Source organism: Trematomus bernacchii, unplaced genomic scaffold (assembly GCF_902827165.1).
Source record: "Trematomus bernacchii unplaced genomic scaffold, fTreBer1.1, whole genome shotgun sequence".
Taxonomy (NCBI): domain Eukaryota; kingdom Metazoa; phylum Chordata; class Actinopteri; order Perciformes; family Nototheniidae; genus Trematomus; species Trematomus bernacchii.
In genome coordinates this window covers 15,720,235-15,742,776 of record NW_022987689.1, presented here as the reverse complement: position 1 = coordinate 15,742,776, position 22,542 = coordinate 15,720,235, and the positions used below count along the sequence as shown (strand labels likewise).

Here is a 22,542-nt window from a genome sequence, read left to right as displayed (position 1 = left end):
GTGCGCGTTCGTGTGTGTTGGAGGAGGGGCTCTATAAGGAAGTGGCAGATTTTCTCCGGTTGTGTATTTTCAAATTCTAGCGATCTCGAGCCGGTTTCTCAAACTTACCTACCCTACCTTTAAGTAAAACATCTGAGTACTTCTTGTACCACTGCAAGAAAGTAATGTTAATTTCCAGGATGTTAAGACAGTCATTGGTAACATAGAAGGCCAAACGAAATAATAATTGAGAAGCAGCAAAGTTTATTATGGGTTTACATAACAGTCAAGTTCTCACATGGATGCAACAGACATGATAGGAATGAAGTTAATCGTGGTGGTGTAACACTTGTGGACAAACTTTAAAAAAATACCTATCAGACTTTTAATTACAACACTCATATTATATACATTTTTTTAGCTTTGTAGCATTTTGACCTTTGGTCAGACACTACACTGTTTTCAAAATAACAGCATGTATGGAGAAATTCCTACACAGGAACATTGTCAGGAATTCCTTACTCTTCATAAAAAGTTATATTATAGAGGACAGAGGTTTAGTGAGCATCTGTGGCTTCGACCTCGGAGCTTTCAGCGTTATTCGTAACCTAGCCCAGGACCTGATCTAATAAAAGCAATGAAACAGTCATAAGAGCACTAAAAGAAGGCACTAGTTAGCTCACTTAGCATGTTGAGTGCCCTAAAACAGCACTAATCCAAAAATATATTGACCTGAACAATTCCAATGTATCTATTTGTATTATGCCGCTTACGAGTCATTTGACACATTTTCGAGTGGCAATTGTTTAGTTAATGCTGCCAGCCAAAAGAGGTTTGTTAGGTCAAACATAAAATAGGCGGTGCTTTGACCTAGATAAAGGACATTTAGCAGGTGCTGCAAGAATGATATAATACAGTTTCATCTGTTCTTGAGTAAAATGTTCAACAAAAGTACATTCAATTAATTTTACTCTGGGAAGGTAGCAGTTATCTGTTTGTTTTTGCATAGCAACAATTCTGACGTAAAATACAGAAATACTACTGGGGTAACAGGGTAAACATAAGTTAAATGACAATGATTTGTCTTTTCTGTATTCTGTAAAAACTTAGATTGTGATGCATTATTTCAGGCAAAAATAGGAGAAATTGTCTATTTGTCCAACTACAGTAAACTGATTTATAGTCCAAAACATTGGCGTTAGGAAAAATTCCCAAATAATCCTCCAAAAATGTGTCATCACATTGAAAAGCACCAAGGTTATTCTTTTATAGGATACATTCAACAAGAGCAGAATGGAAAAATCAAATAAGAAATAAAAATGTTAATACATCTAAAAATTGTACTTAATGCAAAGTAAAAAGTTGTGTCAATGTAGTTCTAGACATTGGTGTTTTAAAAAAAAAGATCTGACCGACTAATCAAAGAATTGGAGAAGTCAACGGAATTCATTGCAGTTCTTTGACTTCTGGTGCTTTGTAATTTTACAGAATATCTGTTAATTATTTATAATAATGCTACATGAGACGGAGGGACAGGCTCCAGATATGAAATGCTCTAACATAACATAAAACCTGATAAAAGAACACCATAGATACGTACTAGAAACATCAGTCTAGATACTAAACTAGTTTTACTAAGCTTCAAACATTCAGACTCTTACATTGTCCCTCTAATTCAATTTGCCAACATCTTGCAATAAATGATCAGAATTTCTTGGTTAGTGGGTTGGTGTCCCACCAATAACCATCAAAGCACTTGAAGGAGAAGAGTAACACTTTTGAAGTGGCTGTCCGATCAGTGATCATCATAAAAAAGTGAAGTCCATTGAATCTAGAATTCCTCAGTATGTACTATTTTAACTGGGAAAGCTGAGTTATATGCATTGCATTGCAATGCATCCTGGCTGGTACATATGGCACTGAAAACATATGCACATAATATTTGCTGAGTGTTGTCCAGCCCGCTGGACAATTTGTCAAATGACTCGTAAGCGGCATAATACAAATAGATACATTGGAATTGTTCAGGTCAATATATTTTGGATTAGTGCTGTAGGGCACTCAACATGCTAAGTGAGCTAACTAGTGCCTTCTTTTAGTGCTCTTATGACTGTTGCATTGCTTTTATTAGATCAGGTCCTGGGCTAGGTTACGAATAACGCTGAAAGCTCCGAGGTCGAAGCCACAGATGCTCACTAAACCTCTGTCCTCTGTGTCTGCGATGGCGTGTCTGATGGAGGTCAGCACATCACCAGCTTGGAATTGGCTCCTGATTGCTGTTGAGAAAATACATAAAAAATAAGATTTTTTTATTCATAATTTTTGCAACAAGCATGGCTATGTTTTCCCTTATTTTAAAGCCAATATAGGCTGAAAATGTAAAATCTATATGTTATAAAATCAATATCTATAAAGGGGGCTGCAGTATTTCAGTAGTTGTCATACAGTTAAAGGGGCCCCATCATGTTCATTTTCGCTTCAGAACCTCTTTTCACAGTCTGTCTCAAAAGAGCACCCAGTCTGCTCTGATTGGTTAGCTGGCAGGCTCTGTTGCGATTGCTCAACCGCTTAGAGATGTCCCGCCCCTTAGGCTATCACACAATGTGTGTTGGAGCGCTATCCAATAGAAGCGCAAGTGTTACATTATGAGATGTCACTATGTTACGGAAGTAAACAAAGGAGTCCAAAGGAGGTGTTTCAGGCAGGGGGGAGTGACATAAACTGTTCAATGTCAAGTTATTCTGGAAATTGATAGCAAAATAAACCTCATCCCATCAGCCTGATTGAGTCTGGGCCCCTCAATATGAAGTGAATATGAATATAAATTGTCCTGCTGTTATTGTAGTTTTCTAAAACAATCTTTATCAAAGAGGAATTTATTCAATTAAATGCTAGCTTGCCCCCTAGTAGACATAAATGAGTAAATGTACTTGTCTGTGCTTCTTCAGAGAATGCACTGGGCTGGCAGTGAACGTCCACACAGGGTTGTTGGTCAGGATGATGAACACGTCTACAGCTTTCCCGCTCTCTGTGGCCCAGGAGATGGGCAGGGTGCAGTCCGTGCTCCCCCCCGGGATCTGCAACACAGAGAGGCAGAAAGGTCAGAAACAGACCACAATAACAAGGAATGTTCAGTGTAGTCAATAATAAAACTATTCTTGTGTCCCATAGAGTGACTGAAAGATCATTTGTGACAGAATGCAGCCGGTAATTACAGATGGTTATAAAATGCCGTTATTCCTCAATTATACTGAACAGCGTTTCTGAAGAAATTGGTTCTGGTCAACGTGTTTCGGAATAATTCAATGTCCCACACAAATGGGAGAGATTCTGATTAACTATTATCTGTTTTTATTATTAAGTGTTAGGAAAATATCACTCGTCACCGGGTTGAGCTTCAATATCAGGATACATGTATTTATTATCCTTGCAAGAATGGAAGTAGTCATCACATACAGAGCATTTGGTACAACTAGTTCCTGAACAGTGTCCTTCACATGCTGATATACAAGAGAGGGTGTTACAGTCACAAGATGCAGAATACCGGTTCAAAGCAGTATACAATGTTTAGTTTTAGATTGGCTAAGACCAACGTCAGAAAGGATCATGCTTGTCATATGTCTATCTCCATAGAGGCTGAATCATCATGTTAATCACATAGCTATCATATGCCTAAAACAGTCCTGATGCTCTTCTAGGTAATCATACATCCTGTCATGTACACAGCTACAGTTGGGCCTTTGTTATCATGCACTCTGATATTGAAAGAGTTCATTCAGTATTTTCCCAACATTAAGCTTAAAAACTAATTTTAGGAAGGCTATATGAAGAATGACATCAAGAAGATGTATATTTAATTGAAAAGTAGGCTATTTCAAATGGTCCCCTCATCAGACTTGTGCATAGTGCAAATAAATTAAAAACAATTATGCAAAGATTTCACTGTAATCACTTATGAGACAGATAGTTGAGAAATCCAAACCTCCATAATCGCTTGTGTTACTAGGAAATTGTTTTTTAACAAACATAATGACTGGATAGATTTTAATTTGCCAGACTTCAGCAGATTTCCCCAGTCGGTAAATCCGGTAAATACCGCCTAAATGAAATACTGGTTTAGCCGGGCTCGAGGGCGAATTCCGCGGCTGTGGAACTCAGGGGGCCGGGCAACTCAGGGGGCCGGGCTCGAGGGCGAAGGCCGTGGCTGGGAAACTCAGGGGGCCGGGAACTCAGGGGGCCGGGCACAAGGACGGGCAAGAAGGCGGCGACGGGACAGCTCAGGAGGACGGGCAGGAAGGCAGCGCCGGGACAGCTCCGGAGGACGGGCAGGAAGACGGCGTAGGCCGGGATGGGACCCCTCCATTGTCAGATGGATCGCCAGAGCACTGGGATGGAGAGCAGGAGCTGGTGGAACCCCTGGCGGGTTAACTATGTTGAAGCACTTATTTTAACCGATATTATACATATTTATTATACTCTTATAAGATGTATGTAGATAGAATAAGAAATGTGCAGAATATGACAGTTTAATGGTGGAGGTATACACATATTGATAGATCTCTTGTTGAGGAACCTATGACCCAAGTTTGTCATCATTGCATAACTACACCGTAGTTGTGTATATGATATTTCAATAAACCTTTGAAAATCTTGAAATCTTGAAAGGGATGTGCAAAACAGCCATTATATACAGTCTTTGATGAACAATTAGAGAATAACGAGTAATGAATATGCTTTATAGGGATCTGCAGATACATTTTTTGTCTTCTCAAGCACCAACTATCAAATATCTCGCCTGATTGTTTGCACTTGACAATCACCTTCACTGAATTTTACTCAGGTGTAACTAAAGTCTGATTTAAGGGTTGTTTATATTTCACATCATTAATCCAAATCTGTAAAGTAACTAAAATAAATGTAGTAAAAATACCAGGTTAACCTTAAAGAAATCTCTTAAAATATTGACATTTTGAGTGTAAGTTTTCCGAGTCACCACTGGGTGGCAGTAGGACATCAACAAGACATCTTTAAGACACCAATGAAGACTCACATCCATATCTCAGTTTATACATTTGTTTTAATGAAATAACAAAAAAATAAAGTCTGTAATATTTCAATGTGTCATACAAATTGGCAAAACCATTCACATTTCCATAAACAGTGTCTAACCAGCACAATTTCAAAATACACAACAGTCCTGCAGTCATGTGCATTGTATTTGTTTAGCACCATATGGAGAGGTGCAGTTATGGTGTATTTGTGTAGGCTGTCCCTGAAGTTATCATTAAAAGGGCTCCCCTCTGCAAAAAAGTAAATGATATTTCTCCATTGGATTTTGGAATATCCATAAAATAAAATCTGTGGCAAACACATGTTATGATAGGCAATTTACACGGTTTGTTCAACAGGATTATCTCCACATATTAACACCACTTTGATGATTGTTGAAAGGTAACGTAATCGCCTCAAATGAAAAGCTAACATACAAACTACATCATGGTCGAATGGCTGCACTTCAAAACCGCTAAGCTAAAGCGAGCTAATATTAGTAGTGATGACCTTTAGTAGATTACTTTAGCCAGCACTTGTTGGCATCCACCGTTTTTTATGATACATGAAAGCTTTAGGCATTCACCTGTGTGGAATTAACAGACTGTATTTTATGTTGTAGAACAAAACGTAAAGATCTGTTTTTTTTAGATGAGGGACCTCGCAATCGTAAATTGTTAACTAATTTCCCGGTTTTCAGGACTAATTCCTGCACCTGTTAAGGTTTACCTTTAAGAAGCCCAACAAGCTTTACTTTAGCCTTTGGTTTTGTGCACCAGGTGGCACCTGCAATGCATTGTCCATTGCACAGACACAGCTTTCCAATTGTAAGGTGACATTATGAGGAAGGGAGAAGTGTCTGCACAGTATAAGTGAACACAGTTCCTGAGCTTGTGTCTGACTCTTTGAACAAGTCAGTCCTTTTGCAGGAGATAGAGCTCACACTGCATGTTGATGGCTTTAGAATCGGGCTGCATCAGATCTCTGCTTCTCCTTATCGCCAAGGCCTTTCTGTGCTTCCCATGGCCTCTCTGCTTAGAAGCCGCATCAAACAGGACTTTGTATTGTTCCGATTCATTAAAGCGGGGGAAGGAGTCGTTCTCCATCAGGCTATAGATTTTCCTCTGTGCCACAACAAAACATGACAGAGATGCTTGCCGGACACTCTGCCTGATGATCTCTCTTGTGTAGAAATCTAAGTTCACCTGCAAACAAATGTAAAATAAACACAACTTGAATAACTGAAACATGCTGATTCAATGTAAAATGTTGCAATCAACAGCTGCACCTGCATAACTATTGTTGGAAAGGAACTATTTCAAATATTGGTTACTGTGGTTGATGTACAGTAAATGATACAAGTCAGAGGTTTTTTTAGGACTTTCAATACTTGATTCTTTTTCTAGTAAATGCCACTTCTCGTCATTTGTGCAATAAATACATTTACTATTAATGTGAAAACTAAATGATGTATCTCTTGTCCCATGCTTAGTTTCGATGTTGGGTCAGGGCAGTAATCACCTATATGTTGGGAGGGTTAACCCTAACCCTAACCCTAGCCCTTCCCTCCTGAAGAAGATACACCCTTTCGAAACGTCGAGGAGGCACTTCCACTCAGCTACACTGAACGGTACTCTATTTTAAAATTGACCAGTGCTTTTAAATGCAAGCTTTTTTAAACCTTTCTCAATTTGCGTTAATTAAAATGTTGAACTTTTAACTGTTGTGTTGGGCTCTGCCCCATATGGAAGCACTCTATCTGTCCTATACAAAACAGACACTTCCTTTAAACTGTTGGGACCTTGCACCTTCCCGAAACCACCGCCTGGAACTCTAAAAAGGAGACACTCACAACCATCCTACTTGGACCTGCAAAAAGAAATCTACAAAGACCTCCAACCACAACCCCCCGGAACGTCTTCACCAGGCCCACCTACAACCTACCCAGGTAAGAGCCCACACAGTTTTAATGTTCACACCCAGAGCCCAGTATGTGCAGTTGAGTGGACGTGGAGAGTATGCACAGCCAACACACACTGATTTTAATTACACATATGGAGCCAAAGCCTCATATCCCAGCCACACACAAACACTTTACAAACCACTAGACCCATCCACCAGAAAGTTAACCAAACATTACCTCACATTCATCCAGGCCACACACCATGAATGCACTACAGACAGAGCCATTGCCACACACACCTTCCCCCCCAGGTATGCTCAGACAAGTCACTAGACTCTCTGCATTCATCAAACCATCCACCCCAACTGACTACACACACACACACACACACACACACACACACACACACACACACACACACACACACACACACACACACACACACACACACACACACACACACACACACACACACACACACACACACACACACACACACACAGATACATGCTAACACAATCAACTGGATGCATACGAACATGATCATACTGCAACAACACTACAAAAACACACGACATACACCCAGACCCTCCCCATTTAACCCTCTAGCTTTCCAGATCGCCACAGGGTGGGCCAGAAAACGTTATGGCCCCAGGCTGACCCAGGAAACGGTAACCACTGTACAAAATTCATTGAACTCCTCCCCCTCTAACCTCCCCATCCCTTCTCCGCATCCTAAGACCCCCCACCCCACCCAGGGTATATACCCCAACCTCATCCCCTACCCTGACCCAAAGTCATTCTGCCCTACCCAGGGCTCTTTCACAAACCTTGTCCTCAACCCCAGACCCCTCCAGGCCTCTCAGCAACCATTGAGAGAACCTCCCCTTCCCCCTTACCCTAAGCCTAAGGTACGTAGGTCTCCTCAACAGTCCTTGGGGAGCCCTCCCCCTCTCCCCAGCCCTAAACCTAAGGGCCCCTCCCTGATTACTCCCACCCAGGAGTCTCCTCCCCTCCCCTGTCCACCCCTTTCCTCCCTTCCCCTCCCATCCCCTCCTCAGTCCACGAGAAAGACACACCTCTTTCCTAAAAAGTCTCTTCCTAACCGCCCCTCTCCCTCCCTGATCACTCCTACACAGGAGTCTCCCCCCCTTCCCTCCCCTCCCCTCCAATCCCCTCTTCAGCCCACTAGAAAGAGACACCTCTTTTCCAAAAACTCCGTTCCTAACCACCCCTCTCCTCTGTGTCTCCCCCCTACAGGAGAGGCTGGTCTCCGGTCGGGCTCGGCCGGTCGACGGGTTCCTTCAGACCACACCCCAAAACAGGGAGGGTTCGTGATGAAAGGGACTAATGGCGCATTTCCACCACACGGTCGGCCTCGGCCTCGCTCGGTACTGCTAGGCCGCGTTGGGCCTTGTTAGGGCCGGCTCACTTCATGCTGCGCTTCCATTACAGTTTAGGAACTGGGGTAGTTACTATAGTAACGCAGTGTAGGCGGAGCCGTGACGTCATCTTCAATGAGAACCCCAGAAAAACAACACAGCCGTTAGCTGTTAGCACTCAGAGCTCACAGCTCCTTATATATGTTCAGAAACTAGACAAAAGTTAAACAAGTACAAACCACAGACTGTCTGTGTCATGGCGAATACAGTCGCTGCTTTATTTATGTCTATAGGCCGTTGTTGTGAGTGTGGACGGTCGGAGCATATACTGCGTTAGCTTAGCCGATCTCCATTTAGAAAACACGCATTTTAAAAGGTTTTTCACCTGCCGTCTGTCTGCAGACTTGTCAAAGCATTAATTCATGGTTTTTACTAACCGGTATCAGTATGTTGTTACTTCGGCATCATTTTGAAACGTGTATTACAATTAAATCACGGTCAAATATGTTCATCTTGTTGTAGTTGTAGCCCCCTTGCCAGCGATTCTCTCTCTAGTTTAGCAAACTCAGCCCGACTCAGCCCTGTTTGTTGGCCACGATAGAACCACGATTTTGTCGGGCCAGAAAAGAGGTGAAAAAGTACCCCCGGGCCGGAACTAGGCATAGTGGAAGCGCAACCAAAAACGGGCCCGGCACGACACGGCACGCTTAAACCGCGCTCCGCGCCATGGTGGAAATGCCCCATAAGAGGGTCACATGTACCCATTCACTAACCCACTCTGATCCCTCCCGTGGCCCGTCTCCTGGGCTCCCGTTGCCCGGCCAGCCCTCTCCGGGACTCAGCTCGCCTCAAGACCATGGCTCTGGCTCTGGCTGCTCCTCCCACTGGGAACCAGAATCCCTTTATTCTCCTGACTTTTTGGATCCCATTCCCCCAGGATCCCCTCAGCCTATAACCAGTCATAAACATACACATTTTCCAGAATTGGTCAATAACACACACACACCCTTCCACAGATCCTTCGGCCCGTGCACCTATTCTACATGACTTACGATCTTCATGACCACATACAATTAACAGCATTGGTTTTTATGATAAAACAAATACAAAACATGTGCCCGTGTCTTTCCCCTGTCACCGCTAGATGGTAACAGGAGACCCTAATTAAAAATGTTTAAACATATTTTTTTATTCCAGTATGAAAAGATACCCTAGGTCTTGTAGATCCTGGCCTATTTTTGGAACTTTCATTCACACATTGTTCATCTGACAAGAGTCGGGACCTTGGTCAACTTTAGTGCAGAAAATTGAGACCTTAACAAATCTCCAAACGGCTGATCTTTAAAATGTAGATGTAGACCAGGGGTTGGCAACAGGCGGACCACGGTCCAGATCCAGACCCAGACGCCGACCTACGGACCCGGACCTATAATCAATAAATACATTAATAGGGGATTTCAATTTTGACGGGGCGATTCTATTTGAACCGCTGCCGACAGGGGGCGAAAGAGACGAGTGAGCGATACAGGGAGAGAAACACAGAAGAAGAGACGAGAGAGCTTCAGAGAGAAGCGGAGAGGAAAGTGAGTGAAGAGAATAATTAGCGATACAGGGAGAGAGGCGGAGAGGAAAGTGAGTGAAGAGAATAATTAGCGATACAGGGAGAGAAGCGGAGAGGAGAGTGAACAGGCGTGTTAGCGGCAGACAGGGAGAGACAAATAATTACACATGGCGCTCTCCAAGAAGAGGAAAGTGGACAGTGAGAACAGAGCTTTTAACCCTGAGTGGACGGACTCATTCATGTTCATCCTGCCCACTGGGAGCACAGAACCAGTGTGTCTCATTTGTTCAGAGACCGTGGCACTCATTAAAAGTGACAAAACGCCACTATGAGACAAAACACAAAGTGTTTGACCAAACATTCCCTCTCAAGTCAGAACTGAGCTCACACAAAATAAATATCGTTCCAGGGCAGGCTAACAGGCTAACCAATGAGCACCTGCATGTGTGTATGAGAATGCCCCTGGCCCCTGACACCATTTCAGCCCAAACTCCTGGCAGGACAAGCTCAAGCTCAATTCTCGCACTGAATTAAAGAAAAGTGAGTGAGGGACTGCAATATAAGAGAGAAAGAAAGAGAAACTTTACAACTGTTCAATTGTTATGATGTGTAAAGACTGATATTGTTCTATAATCGTCTGAAACTGTTAAGTCATGATGTGAAACGGTTAACAAAGAAAAAGAGAAACCCAAGCTGCTGCTACACTTTATTTTATTTATCTAAAATTAAGCACTTTTAAGATGCACACATTTTCAAAACTTATTTTATTTTTAAATGCAGCCCGAGAGGAACATTACACATACATATCCACAGTATTTTACTGTAGCCTATCTGTATAGTTCAACGTTAATTGACAATAAATATTGTTGTTTATGAATTGTACTTTCTTTATTTGATTGGCAGTCAGTTGTTGATTACATGCAGACGTTGATAAAGCTACAGGCTATTTCAATATATATCACACTAATTCATAAAGCAAGTTAGACATTTTGAAGTTCCGGACCTTTGCATGGGGAGATTTTCTCTAACTGGACCTCGTTGAATTTGAGTTGAATACCCCTGATGTAGACTATATACTGCCAAGTTAACAAAGACTAATAATTATTCTGTCATTGGTTTCAAGGTGTCTATTATTACCAATTACTTACCAATTCATCAATATATTGAGGGACATCTATAAGCAAATTTGAATATATAGCCAACCAATATTCACATATACTATGCTTTCTGCCATGGTTTGAGCATATTCAGTCACCTAATAGAGTTTGTTTTCACCTGTTTTGGAGACTCATCCCTGATGAACTCTTGATAAATTCTTGCTGCTCTGCGAGTTTGCTCCTCTGGACGCTTAGAGGTTTTGAACTCTTGACAGGCGAGCCAGAAGTCCAGGTTTTCCTCACAGAACTCTGACTTCAGAAAGTCCCGAAATACTTTTTTTTTTTTACACAAGGGAACAAAACTTCATTATAAAGAAAACAGAAACCAAGCGTGATATTAGTTTTGTGTTGCTTGAAAGCGGATGAAAATTACATTTCTGGGAAAGAACGGTCTCGAGAGATTCTCCCGGTGGGCTCGTTTCATTTGTTTCTTGTCTGCAGAGGGAAGACAAGAAGGTTTTTGTGATTTGTCAAAACATTAGTCAGCACAATATTATTATAAAGTAAATTAAAACAACACCTGTTGAATTTCCGCCATGGTAATGGACTCTGGACGAAGTTCTGGATTTTGGATTTCCAAGGGTTATGTCTACAAGAGAGGATAACAAAAAAAAGTCTGAGAATTTTTTTTATGGTAGACCGTCTATTAACTTATTCTGTATTCTATATATACAATGCGGTCTATACTCAGAGACCACTATATTTCGAGAAACTTATCATAACATATTAAGGCTTGCCAACAGCAAATAATTTGTGTTAACATCAAATAAGATTACAGAGTCAAAAGATTTAATAAGGTTAGCCTGGAAAATTATTTTAGCAACCATTAATCCTAAAAATAAATACAGAGTTTAATCCAAGATCAATGGATGCTAAAGGGTCTTGATAATGTTGTCTTCAGGGATTGTAATTTTAAAGGTCCCCTATACTGTTTTTCATCAATATATTATAGGTCTCAGTTATATATAAAACATGTCTCTGAAGTGTTTGGCTCCAAATACCAAACAGATCATTGTAGCATCCCATAAACCTTGGTTGGTGATTGGCTAATGGTTACACAAGCCAAAAACGATATGACATCATAAAGTGGCCGAAATCTGATCAGCTCATTTTCAGACAGGTTTTATATCGATGGATCAGGATAAAAAGAGAGGGAATCTTCTTTCCTGAAACGTTCAGAATCTCTTTACACAGAGGGGACACATATTTATGGATAAAAGACATGAAAAAGTGGATTTTGCATAATAGGTGACCTTTAAGTTAAATGTCTGTTTCCTTGTATCTTGTCTTTAAATGTGTCCTTGTTGTTGCAAATGTCGCTGCTATGATGCAAGAAACATTTCAGACTTGATGTGACAATAAAGTATTATCGCACCGTACCGTACCGCGTATCGTAACAACATGGCACACATCGTTTACTCACATTCTCTTTGTGTCCTGGAGGTCCAAAGATGTTGCTCGCTTCATATTGAAATTGAACTGCACTATCTTATGATCATTTGAAGGTGTCTCTCAGCATTCATGATGCAGCTGAATCAGAAATATGTTTCCCTATAGTCTCTCGCCTCTTCTTACTGAGTGATATCCGAATGGTATATCAGTGCGCTTCAGCTCTTTTTGTCCCGCTGTCTTCCACCTCTGTTGACATACAGCCTGATTGTTACATTATGAGAAGGAGCCCCATGAATTCTGCAAGTGCGTCAAACCTTGTGCTCTTCCCTACTGTTTAGTGATAGAACAGAACGCGGCTGTGTTTCATGACCCCCGTCACATTCTCCACAGTTAAATGCATTACATTCCCCTCCGTTATTTAGCTCACTATACAAGTCTGGGCTATTCTTAGTCACAGGTTGAGTGGTCATGAGTTTTGCTTTTTCAATGCAGTTACTTATGTGTTTTTCTTTCATAGTCTCAGGGTAACCTCCCCTCCCCCCCCTGTTGCTTCTTCCCACAGTTCTCAATAGGCTTCGTAAAATGGTGTTGATTTTGTGATACATTAAAGAAATACCTCACCCACAAAATGATCCTTTGTAAATCTATTACTCATCCTGTGTTACCTTGAAGTCTTGAAGATTAAAATGTGATGTTTTCAAGAATCCACAGTGAATGAAGAATTAAAAAAAATGCAAAAGTCTTGATGAATGGAAGTACATGGGGCTACATTTAATAACAGCAACATTTTATCAAAACATGGATTTAAAAAATTAAATAGGATGTTTGATACAGTTTTGATGTAAACACGGCCCCCATTTACTTCTATTGATCCAAACATTTCTCCATTTTTTGGAGTCTTTGTTCACCATGGAGGCCTGCAAGAAAATACATTTCTAGAATTCATGGTAACATGGGGAGAGACATTTTAATACAAATTGTCATTTTGTGGGTGAATTATTCCTTTAAGTGCAATTTTGTCATTCAAAATCATTCTCAATCTTTCCAAAAGAATGATATGCCTCTGTAAGGAATCAATAATAATGTGTTATGATCATTATAAACATGCATGTTATTTGAAACTGTGCTATAAAAATGTATTATATTGTACGAATATAAAAGTCAGAAGTTGGGTTAGAGGGAATAGAGTTAAATATCAGCAGTAAAAACCTTTTAATTCATATTGTTTATTGTTACTGTCCAGTTATTTAAATGCCCAATCTTTCATTTTTGAGGTACAGATACATTTGATTACATATACAGAATAACTATAGGTTTTTGTTGTTGTTTAAATTAAAGTCTGTTTTAATTTATAGTGTTTACAAGCTTTACTTGAACTACATTATACCTTCGTATTACCAGGGGACGAAATACGCAAAATTATGGATATTATACTTCAATGCACACTCTCTTAGGGGTTGGAGTTATTACCCCAGGGTAAAACACTTCACTTACATTCACCAATCTGATAAGTACCTCTTTATAATTTTAAGAGTAGCAGCACTCAGGCAGATAACCAAAAATTGTCTGAGAGCAACAGCACCGCGGACAGAAAAATGAAAGTAGATTTTAATAACACTTCACAAAATGAACACGATAACTGTAGTATTAAGAATTGAGGTAATCTATTTGAATTTAGATTTAATATAAAAGGATATTTACACTATTATACAAATTGGAGGTGGACATTGAATCAAGATTTAATAAAATATAGAGAGGAAGAAGAGGATACATGATCAAATCTTTTGGCTCCCACATTTGCTATTATTTCAGTAAATATAAAGTGTATATAGTGAATGTTTTTTGGTATAAGGGTTATTGCTGCATTGAATAATAACTGTAAAGAAAGAGTATACAAAAAGTCTATATGTACCAGCTCTGTGAGACTGTCGTGACTTTAAGCCATGAAAGTACAATAACTACTGAATACGGGACCACCATTTGGTTCCAATTTGCCCAGTGGCCACTACTGCAGTGAAAGTAGCCCGCTTCTGGGACAGCATTTCCCCATAGAATGCTACTGTAAAGAGATTTCTGTAAAACAGTCGACATTTGAACATTTCAAAAAGCAAAAATAGGTAAATTATGACTCCTTCCATAATGAGTCTTGATCCATGGAGGTTATATATTTGTAAAATTAGAAGAAGAAGAAGAAGAAGAAGAAGAAGAAGAAGAAGAAGAAGAAGAAGAAGAAGAAGAAGAAGAAGAAGAAGAAGAAGAAGAAGAAGAAGAAGAAGAAGAAGAAGAAGAAGAAGAAAGAGTAGAAGACATCCCACAATGTTAAGTCATGTTGAGGGCAGGAAAAAGTGTCAGAAACACTGCCGCACATTTTCAGAGGCCCACATGACTAGCAAGTATGTGCCAGGCGGGAAATTCTCATTGGATTGAACGTCATTGCCATCCCAGCAGCTGCTTAACCCAGTAGCTGCTAATAATGTTTTAGTCATTTGGAGATTCGCAGGATTACAACATTACTGAAAAATAAGAGCATAATGTGATTTTTGTAAAAGGATCTGACTTTGTTTCTTTTTATAAACCGTATTTTCCTGGCCTACTGACTGATTCTGTTTTATGGTTTTTAATTTCTCTGGTTGAGTTTGAAATTCAGACAGAGAAGAAGGTATTGGCCCCGATATATTAGTCATCGCTCCCAGAGTCTGATTGTGGCCAGACTGATAGGCCGACGGTTCCAAGATTGAGCAACAATAGCCACAGCTTTGTGTCAGAAACTGAAAGTGAAAATGATTACTCTCACTTTAGGATATACATGTATACAACCTGTAAAATGTAAATGTGTAAATGGGTTGTAATTTTTGATCTTAAGGAGGCTGCCTGAGTAAATAAAAAACATGTGTAATGACTGTTTTATGTCTTTAAGTAGACATGCTTAGCAGTAAATGGATAATGAATATGAATTGTTAAACACACGTCATTGGGAATGAGATATTAGAAAAACCCCGAATAAAAAAACTGTATACAAGATCAAACTGGAAATTGCCAGTGACTGATTGCCTGATTCACACGAATGTGGTTTGTAGAGCCAGACTGGGCTGTTTCAAACAGGAAGTAGCTGTGCGCAGAAAAACCAACAGTCTCATACAGACATCCAAAAGTGATCTGTAAAATGTTCACAACCTGTTCTGTGGTCGGGAAACTAACTCCATGTGCTGTGAGCACACTTTTAACAGAGATATCATGCCGGTAGTGGACCCTCATTTCGTTTTAATACTAATGCAGTTTGATTTTGTAGATTACCAACAGATCAAATCAACAGATAGAACAGATCAGAAACAGTCATTTCTATCAGCAACTCATGACCTTGGTGTTGAGGCCTAAGTTATATGTACAAAAGTATACTGAGGGACACTTGATTTTTACCTCTACAATTTCATATAATAGTAATTTTCATACTGGTTTAGTTTTTGGAGGCCTGAAAAACAAAAACTTGCCATTACACATAAGAAACAGTAACATAGGGTAGCAGATTTTTCTCCTGCTTAACTTTTTTAGAGTTTCTATAAATACTTTTTCAATCTGTTCGACAGACTATAAATATGCAAAACTAAAACTTGAGTTGCTCAATACAAATTACAGGCACCATAGTTAGTATTTTTTTATCTCCTTAAAATCCTCTTCTTGCTGTGAAAAACAAGTCTTTCTTTCAATTGAACATCTTAATCAAGTGTCACTGCACTGAAAACTTGTTAAATTATTTCACTCATAAACATGACGTAAAAACTAACAATGACCACATTTTTGTAGCACACACAATTCATTATTAAGGTCAATTCTGAGGAAGCCATGACCTTAGAGCCAAGCAAAGCAGAATATCTAGGTCTCCCTTTGCGTGAGTGCTACCATTACCTACATAAAACCAGTTCATTCACATTTATTAAGGCCAAAGGGGAGATTATGAAACAAACATGTTACAGTTTGATGTCTTAGTAAAAGCTCAGAGTGCATCAGCAGCATCTTTGATCCACACCATCATCATAAAAACTTTTGTGGCCTGCAGGACTCTATCGGATGATTCAGTACATTCTGCAGCTCATAAAACTGTGTTGTCTAAATTAAGAATTTATACAACCCCTCTATGCTGTAGATATAATAATAGAGTCTGTTTGTATGATAGGCTTTGAGCATTGTAGTTACAGATATACAAAAATATATTAGTTTTACATAATACAGATCAGACAGGCAAAACCAAGGTTAAAAATAATTTTACAACCTTTAATTTGCTTCACACCAAGGCAGTGTGCTGCTGGTGGTTCATATTATTGTTGGGTTGTAATGTAATGTTAACCACAAGCATGGTCAAGTAGCTCTAACAGTGTGAACACTTTGAGAATATTTGTGTCATGGTTTTTTCCCTGTCATTCAGCTGATGCATGCTGGGTTATATTTGATTTAAAGAAGACATATTATGCTCATTTTCAGGTTCATATTTGTATTGTGTTCCTCTACTCTGACATGTCTCCATACTTTAATGTTCAAAAAGCTCTTTATTCTTCTCATACTGCCTGTGCTGCAGCACCTCTTTTCCCCCTCTGTCTGAAACCAGAGCCCAGTCTGCTCTGATTGGTCAGATGGTCGGCTCTGTTGTGATTGGTCAACCGTTAAGAGCTGTCCCGCCCCTTAGCCTATCATGTACAATGTGTTGGGATTTTAGTCTTTGCGGACCATTTACATGCATAAAAACATACATAACACACTACAGGAAAGGGAAAACCCCCCAAAAAAAAAACAAGGCCTCTTTAAGTTGAAATAAATTCCTTTCAAACACTTTAAGATCACATTCCCAGTCATATTCTGCATCTATTTAATAGATATATGGCAAAAAAATCCTTTTTCTTCCAATAAAACAAAATAAGGTATTTGCTTGGCTATATCAGACCTTTTAAGAACTCTATATAATAACCTATATCATTTATTTGTGCCTTAAGATATGGTTTAAAAAAAGAAGAAGATTGGCTTCAAATGCTAAAATGTTCTCTTTTAATCTTACCCTGATCTAATTGGTTAAACCACTGGTGGGATTTTTTTGCCTCTTGTTTGACTGAAGTTGATTTTTATCTGGTTGCAACTTTCCGCAGTGGAACTTTTTCACCTGCCTCTGAAATAGACCTGAAACAAAGCCTCCTTTGTTTAACTGGTTGAGCAACATCACACAGTCATCCAGTGACCTCCTGTATACATGTGGTTTTGAAACCGATGACTTCTGTCTCATGACACACTGCATCTTAACCTATGCTCTGACTGACTGAGTGCTGTCTGTAGTGATTAGGATATCCTCAATGTTTTACATCTGAAGATACACGGCATACGGTGCGTGACAACTTCGATATCCTGTTTCTCAGATGTGACCTCTATTTTCTTTTGCTTTTCATGGCCCTATGACTAATATAAAGCAGGATCATGTTGTTTCTTATGAACAGAGCATTTCAAATAAGGAAATGATGACTACTCTGTCAGATTTTGCCGATAGCCCATTTGGCAAAAACAGTAAATAACCACCTTTATACAGACACTTTGTTACATAAAGCACAAAATTTCATGGGGAATACTTCATTTTGTGTGTTCACCTGCCCCAGTGTTTGTGCGTTAAAAGAGGATGTGATAGAGAAGTTGGGTCTTAACACTTCTCCCTGAATTGTGTGACCTTTAACGGTTTGATACTTGATGTGTTCCAACTTCCCTTTCGGTGCTTTTTTGTGTCTGTTATGAATGCAAGTTTAAAACGTTCTGTTTCATTTTGAACAATTTGTGTGGGGGACGTCTGAGTGCTTAGCTGATAATTGAGTGGACGGTGAAACAAAAGCTGAATGAATTGTAGAATGTGCTTGAAACACACTCAAAAGCATCAATGGCTGACTGATGTAAGATGCTGCGTAGGTGGGAGCGACAACCTTCCTCCCTGCGGTCCTAGCTGTTAACCCTTCAAACCTCACGGAGCCACATTGCAATCTCATGTCGTGCAACCAGACAGTTTAAACCCACAGAACTTTATTTTAGATTCTAGTGGTAACCTCAAAGGGCCCCAAGACAAATGTGCAATGCTGCATTTTGGGCGAATTAGCAAGACATAATGTACATTTCATCTTAAAGAGGACATAATTATGCTTATTTTCAGGTTCATTTTTGTATTTTGTGTCTCTGCAGCACCTCTTTTCACCCTCTGTCTGAAACCAGAGCCCAGTCTGCGCTGATTGGTCAGATGTTCGGCTCTTTTGTGATTGGTCAACTGTTAAGAGCTGTCCCACCCCTTAGCCTATCACGTACAATGTGTTGGAGCGCTAGCCAATAGAAGCGTAAGTGTTACGTAGTGATGGACTACGGTGATACAATCTATAGATTTGCCTGTCCCACTGTTTTGGCCAAACTTGACCCACTTTACCATGCTGCACTGCGTTATATATCAAATGCACCCTATAGGACTCATCATTGCACACTGTATAGCCTAACTGGATGGTCCTCACTTACTATGCGTAGGATGCAGCATTGGTTTTTATTAATGTATAAAGCCATTTTAGGTAAGCTTCCACTCTACATATGTGTCAGATTTGCCCCAGTTTGCGACTCTTACAAACTCAGATCCAGTGCCTGGATACGGTTCCAGGTTCCTGCTGTGCGGACTGAGGCTGGAAAAAGGAGTCTTTTTTATTATGGTCCTTGGTCTTGGAATGACCTTCAATCACGCCTTAAACTGAGGGCACTTGTCTCTATATCATGTTTTAAATTGAAGTTGTCTGAAGTCCTCACCACCAGCTGCTCTTGCAGTAACAAGTAGTGTACGTTTCTTACTGTCCTAATGTGCACAATGTAGTGACTGCTTTTTCGTCTTTTGTTTTCTTAGTTATGTTCTCTGTATTTTATATGTTTGTGTTGTGTTATGTGTAACGTTGCTGCCTTCTTGGCCAGGTCAGCATTGAAAATGAGATTTTATCTCAATGTTTTTATCTGGTTAAATAAAGGTTAAATAAAAAAATAAAAAATGATGTCACTATGTTACAGAGTTAAACAAAGGAGTCCAATGGAGGTGTTTCAAGCAGGGGGGGGGAGTATGGGAGAGAAACTCCCTCTGGAGGGAACACAGGGATTTTAGCCTTTGCAGACCATTTACATGCACAAAAACCTATAGAACACTACAGGAGAGGGAAACCCCAAACAATTAATAGGGCCCCTTTAAATATTTCAATTTGACTGAATGCTGATTTTAAGAACTTGTTTTAAGATTAGGAGCAGAGACAAGATAATACAAAATAAAGTTTGAAAGTGTCACATATTGTGAAATAAGAGGATTTTTCCCGACCCTAATGCCCAAGGGGGAAAAAAAGGGGGGAAAGGACTGTTTTTTTAAGGGTCAAAAGAATGTCTCTACTTTTTTGTCAAAACAAAAAAGAATATTTCTTAAAATGTCAAACTATTCCTTTAAGTATAGTTGGCATTAGTAAAGTAAGCTAGGAGTCATAATAAACAGTTAATAATCTAACTATGAGTAAGTATATGACAGAACGAAGAAACACTACATTGATGACTACGTTTGTGGATTCTTATGCTCTATGCAAACATGGCCTTGTTAGTGTCTGTTGATCTGACAGAAGCTGATTTTAGTCATTGTGACACTTGACATTAGAAAGCAAATATAGATAATTTATTCAATATGTACAAATCCACCTCAATGTTCACATTTACATAACTTTCGCATAAACTTTGCACAACATGTAGCTTATTTAAAATGATGGTAATTGTAACATCTCAGTTTTTTCAGTGTGACGTCAGAATGCAAAACTTATAAATGCAAAGCCCTGCATAGAGATCCACATGTAGATAGCATATACACATCTATTGCTTTAGTGAGAAACAATAAACTGAAGATGGTGTGCAAATGTAGCTTGTGCATGATGGGCGGGAAGGGTGTTTGCAACACATACACTTCCGCAGAAAAAGTCCCTACCCTTTTCACAACATAAGCGCGGCATCTCTTGTAACTCCTGTGTTTTACAATAACTGTAGCCATTTTGTGGCTCCGACCACTCCTTTCCCATTATACCAGCTACTAGTATTTAAACACTCCTATGTTTTTTTAAGGCTTTTCCTCTCCACAGTCATCTTGGGTCATGGCCGACCCCAGTCTGTTATTCCAACTCAGAAATAAATTTTCAACGTTTTTTGGTGTTTCACCAGTGTTCCCAGACAAGCAATAACACCACAGCTTTTCTCAGGTAGTCCAGCATTGAGCTTAGCTTCAGAGTGCAGATTCTGTTGACGCAATGTTTCTGGTGTCTTTACATCTGCACCGATTCTGATGTAGATTCCAATAGATCCTGATAGAGGTCCGACCTGAGGAAACGTGGGTACGAGTCCTTCTCCATCAGCCCGTAGACGATCCTCTGGGCATCGTCAAAGCACAACGAGTCGGGCGTCTTCATGTTCCGCCTCATCAGCTCTCTGGTGTTGTGATCAATGTTGATCTGGAAGCGTAGAGTAAAGTAATGAGGATGATTAGAACAAAGAAGTAGAAAGGGTGTGTGAAAAGAACTGTAAATCAGTCTGCCTAATAAACTCTTCTCTGCTTACCTCTCTCGGAGCCTCGGCTTGAATGTAGCGTTTGAAGATCTTTTTGGCCCTAGAGGACATCCTGAAGGAAGACTTCATCTTCTTATAGTCTTCACAAACAAGCCAAAACTCAATGTTTTCATCACTGAATTCTGACTTCAAGTAGGCCTGGAATATCTTCATGCCACCTAAACAGATTAAAATATAACCAGTTAGCCAAGGTTGAGGAGGAATACTGACGATAAGGCTTGAATATGGGCTTTATAGCCTATTACTGAACTTACATTTGGATGATAAAAGCCTCTCAAGTGATTCTGACCACTGGGACATCTCCTCGTAACAAAGCCTTTAAAAAAAGATGCACTGTCACTCAAATGTGCTACAATAATTTCAACAGTTGAGATGTTAGTTTCAAGTTTTCTTTGCTTACCCCTCATTGTTAGCATCTTTAGATGATCTGCACTGCAGCCGAGACTTCAGGTTTCCTCCCCTGATGATCAAACACAAGGTTTATTTAGTGAAGCTCAATCGAAAAAGAGACAAAAGGAGATGATACATCGATTAGTTATGATAAAAATATTTACCTCTTCTTGTTATCAAGATCCATGTTAAGGTTCTGTAGCTCCCTTTGTGGTGATACGTCAATACTCGGCATGGCACCAATGCTTTGTGCGTGGGGTGTGTGTGTGTTGGGCTGCTCTTAGAGAGTTGTGTGACTGCTGCTGTGTCTGTTTGATATATCTGCTCAACTATATATGTAGAGCAGAAGTGTTGGTGAGTAGCGTCACACTATCATGCTGAGCCAACCACAGAAAAAGAGGAAGTTGGGGATGACGCAAACATGTGCGCAGACTGCAACTACTGTCTGTGTGTACTGTACCCTGCATCCAAACATGTTTGTTTCAAAGTCCAGATGCAAATAGGGCAGTGGAAAATTCAGCAGCAGATAGGCAAATCATTTAGTCTTTAATCCACCCTGCCTGAAAACCAATGCAGCGTAGATGTGGATAGACGTCAGTGTCTGTATTCTAAATATGAAGCAACAGCCAGTAGGCGATTAGCGTAGCTTAGCATAAAGACGAGACGCAGGGGAAAACAGTTAGCTTGCTTCTGTCGAAATGTATCAAACGGTTTCTACTAATATACTCTTATGCAATCTAACTTCTAATACAAAAGCGAAAAGGGCCCAAATAAATACAATTAATGTTGATTGGCTAACTAGGTCACTAAGAACTTTTGAAACAACATCCATAACATTCATCTGGCTGCAACTTACAAATTATTCATCTAATATATCATATTCCAATCACTCTAGACTATAGACTCTTATTGCACTATTTCACTATTTTACTATTTTCTTTTTTGTATTTACTTGCACTGTTTTTTCTGTTTATCTGTTTTATTGTGTTGCACTGTTGGATTTTCATCGTCATAACTACACTGTAGCTATGTACGTATGACTAATAAAAGCCTTGAACCTTGAAGTGACAGTTAGCATATGTCAAAAATGTTGAACTATACCAT

The 22,542-nt window shown here is 39.8% G+C and overlaps 2 protein-coding genes across 2 annotated transcripts; both read right to left on the bottom strand.

Moving 5' to 3' along the window:
* Positions 1–5,942: 5,942 nt before the first annotated feature.
* Positions 5,943–12,498, bottom strand: LOC117488626 (regulator of G-protein signaling 21-like). The gene is made up of 5 exons (XM_034137633.1): positions 12,455–12,498; positions 11,552–11,620; positions 11,405–11,466; positions 11,150–11,304; positions 5,943–6,233 (listed from the first exon to the last, which is right to left on the bottom strand). The coding sequence occupies exons 1-5, from the start codon at positions 12,496–12,498 to the stop codon at positions 5,943–5,945; spliced, it is 621 nt and encodes a 206-aa protein (XP_033993524.1).
* A 7,593-nt stretch (positions 12,499–20,091) lies between these two features.
* Positions 20,092–21,765, bottom strand: LOC117488507 (regulator of G-protein signaling 13-like). Its single transcript, XM_034137465.1, has 5 exons — positions 21,603–21,765; positions 21,449–21,508; positions 21,303–21,364; positions 21,040–21,206; positions 20,092–20,933 (listed from the first exon to the last, which is right to left on the bottom strand). The coding sequence occupies exons 1-5, from the start codon at positions 21,671–21,673 to the stop codon at positions 20,748–20,750; spliced, it is 546 nt and encodes a 181-aa protein (XP_033993356.1). The 5' UTR covers positions 21,674–21,765; the 3' UTR covers positions 20,092–20,747.
* Positions 21,766–22,542: the final 777 nt, after the last annotated feature.

Bases quoted from the DNA above. Each gene is read 5' to 3' on its own strand.
- LOC117488626 (XM_034137633.1), bottom strand. From the start codon at position 12,498: ATGAAGCGAGCAACATCTTTGGACCTCCAGGACACAAAGAGAAT. The intron at 11,621-12,454 runs GTGAGTAAACGA...CCTCTCTTGTAG, and splicing joins CTCCAGGACACAAAGAGAAT to ACATAACCCTTGGAAATCCA. The intron at 11,305-11,404 runs GTAATTTTCATC...AAAAAAAAAAAG, and splicing joins GACCGTTCTTTCCCAGAAAT to TATTTCGGGACTTTCTGAAG.
- LOC117488507 (XM_034137465.1), bottom strand. From the start codon at position 21,673: ATGCCGAGTATTGACGTATCACCACAAAGGGAGCTACAGAACCTTAAC. The intron at 21,509-21,602 runs GTAAATATTTTT...TTTGATCATCAG, and splicing joins GATCTTGATAACAAGAAGAG to GGGAGGAAACCTGAAGTCTC. The intron at 20,934-21,039 runs GTAAGCAGAGAA...CTACGCTTCCAG, and splicing joins AAGCCGAGGCTCCGAGAGAG to ATCAACATTGATCACAACAC.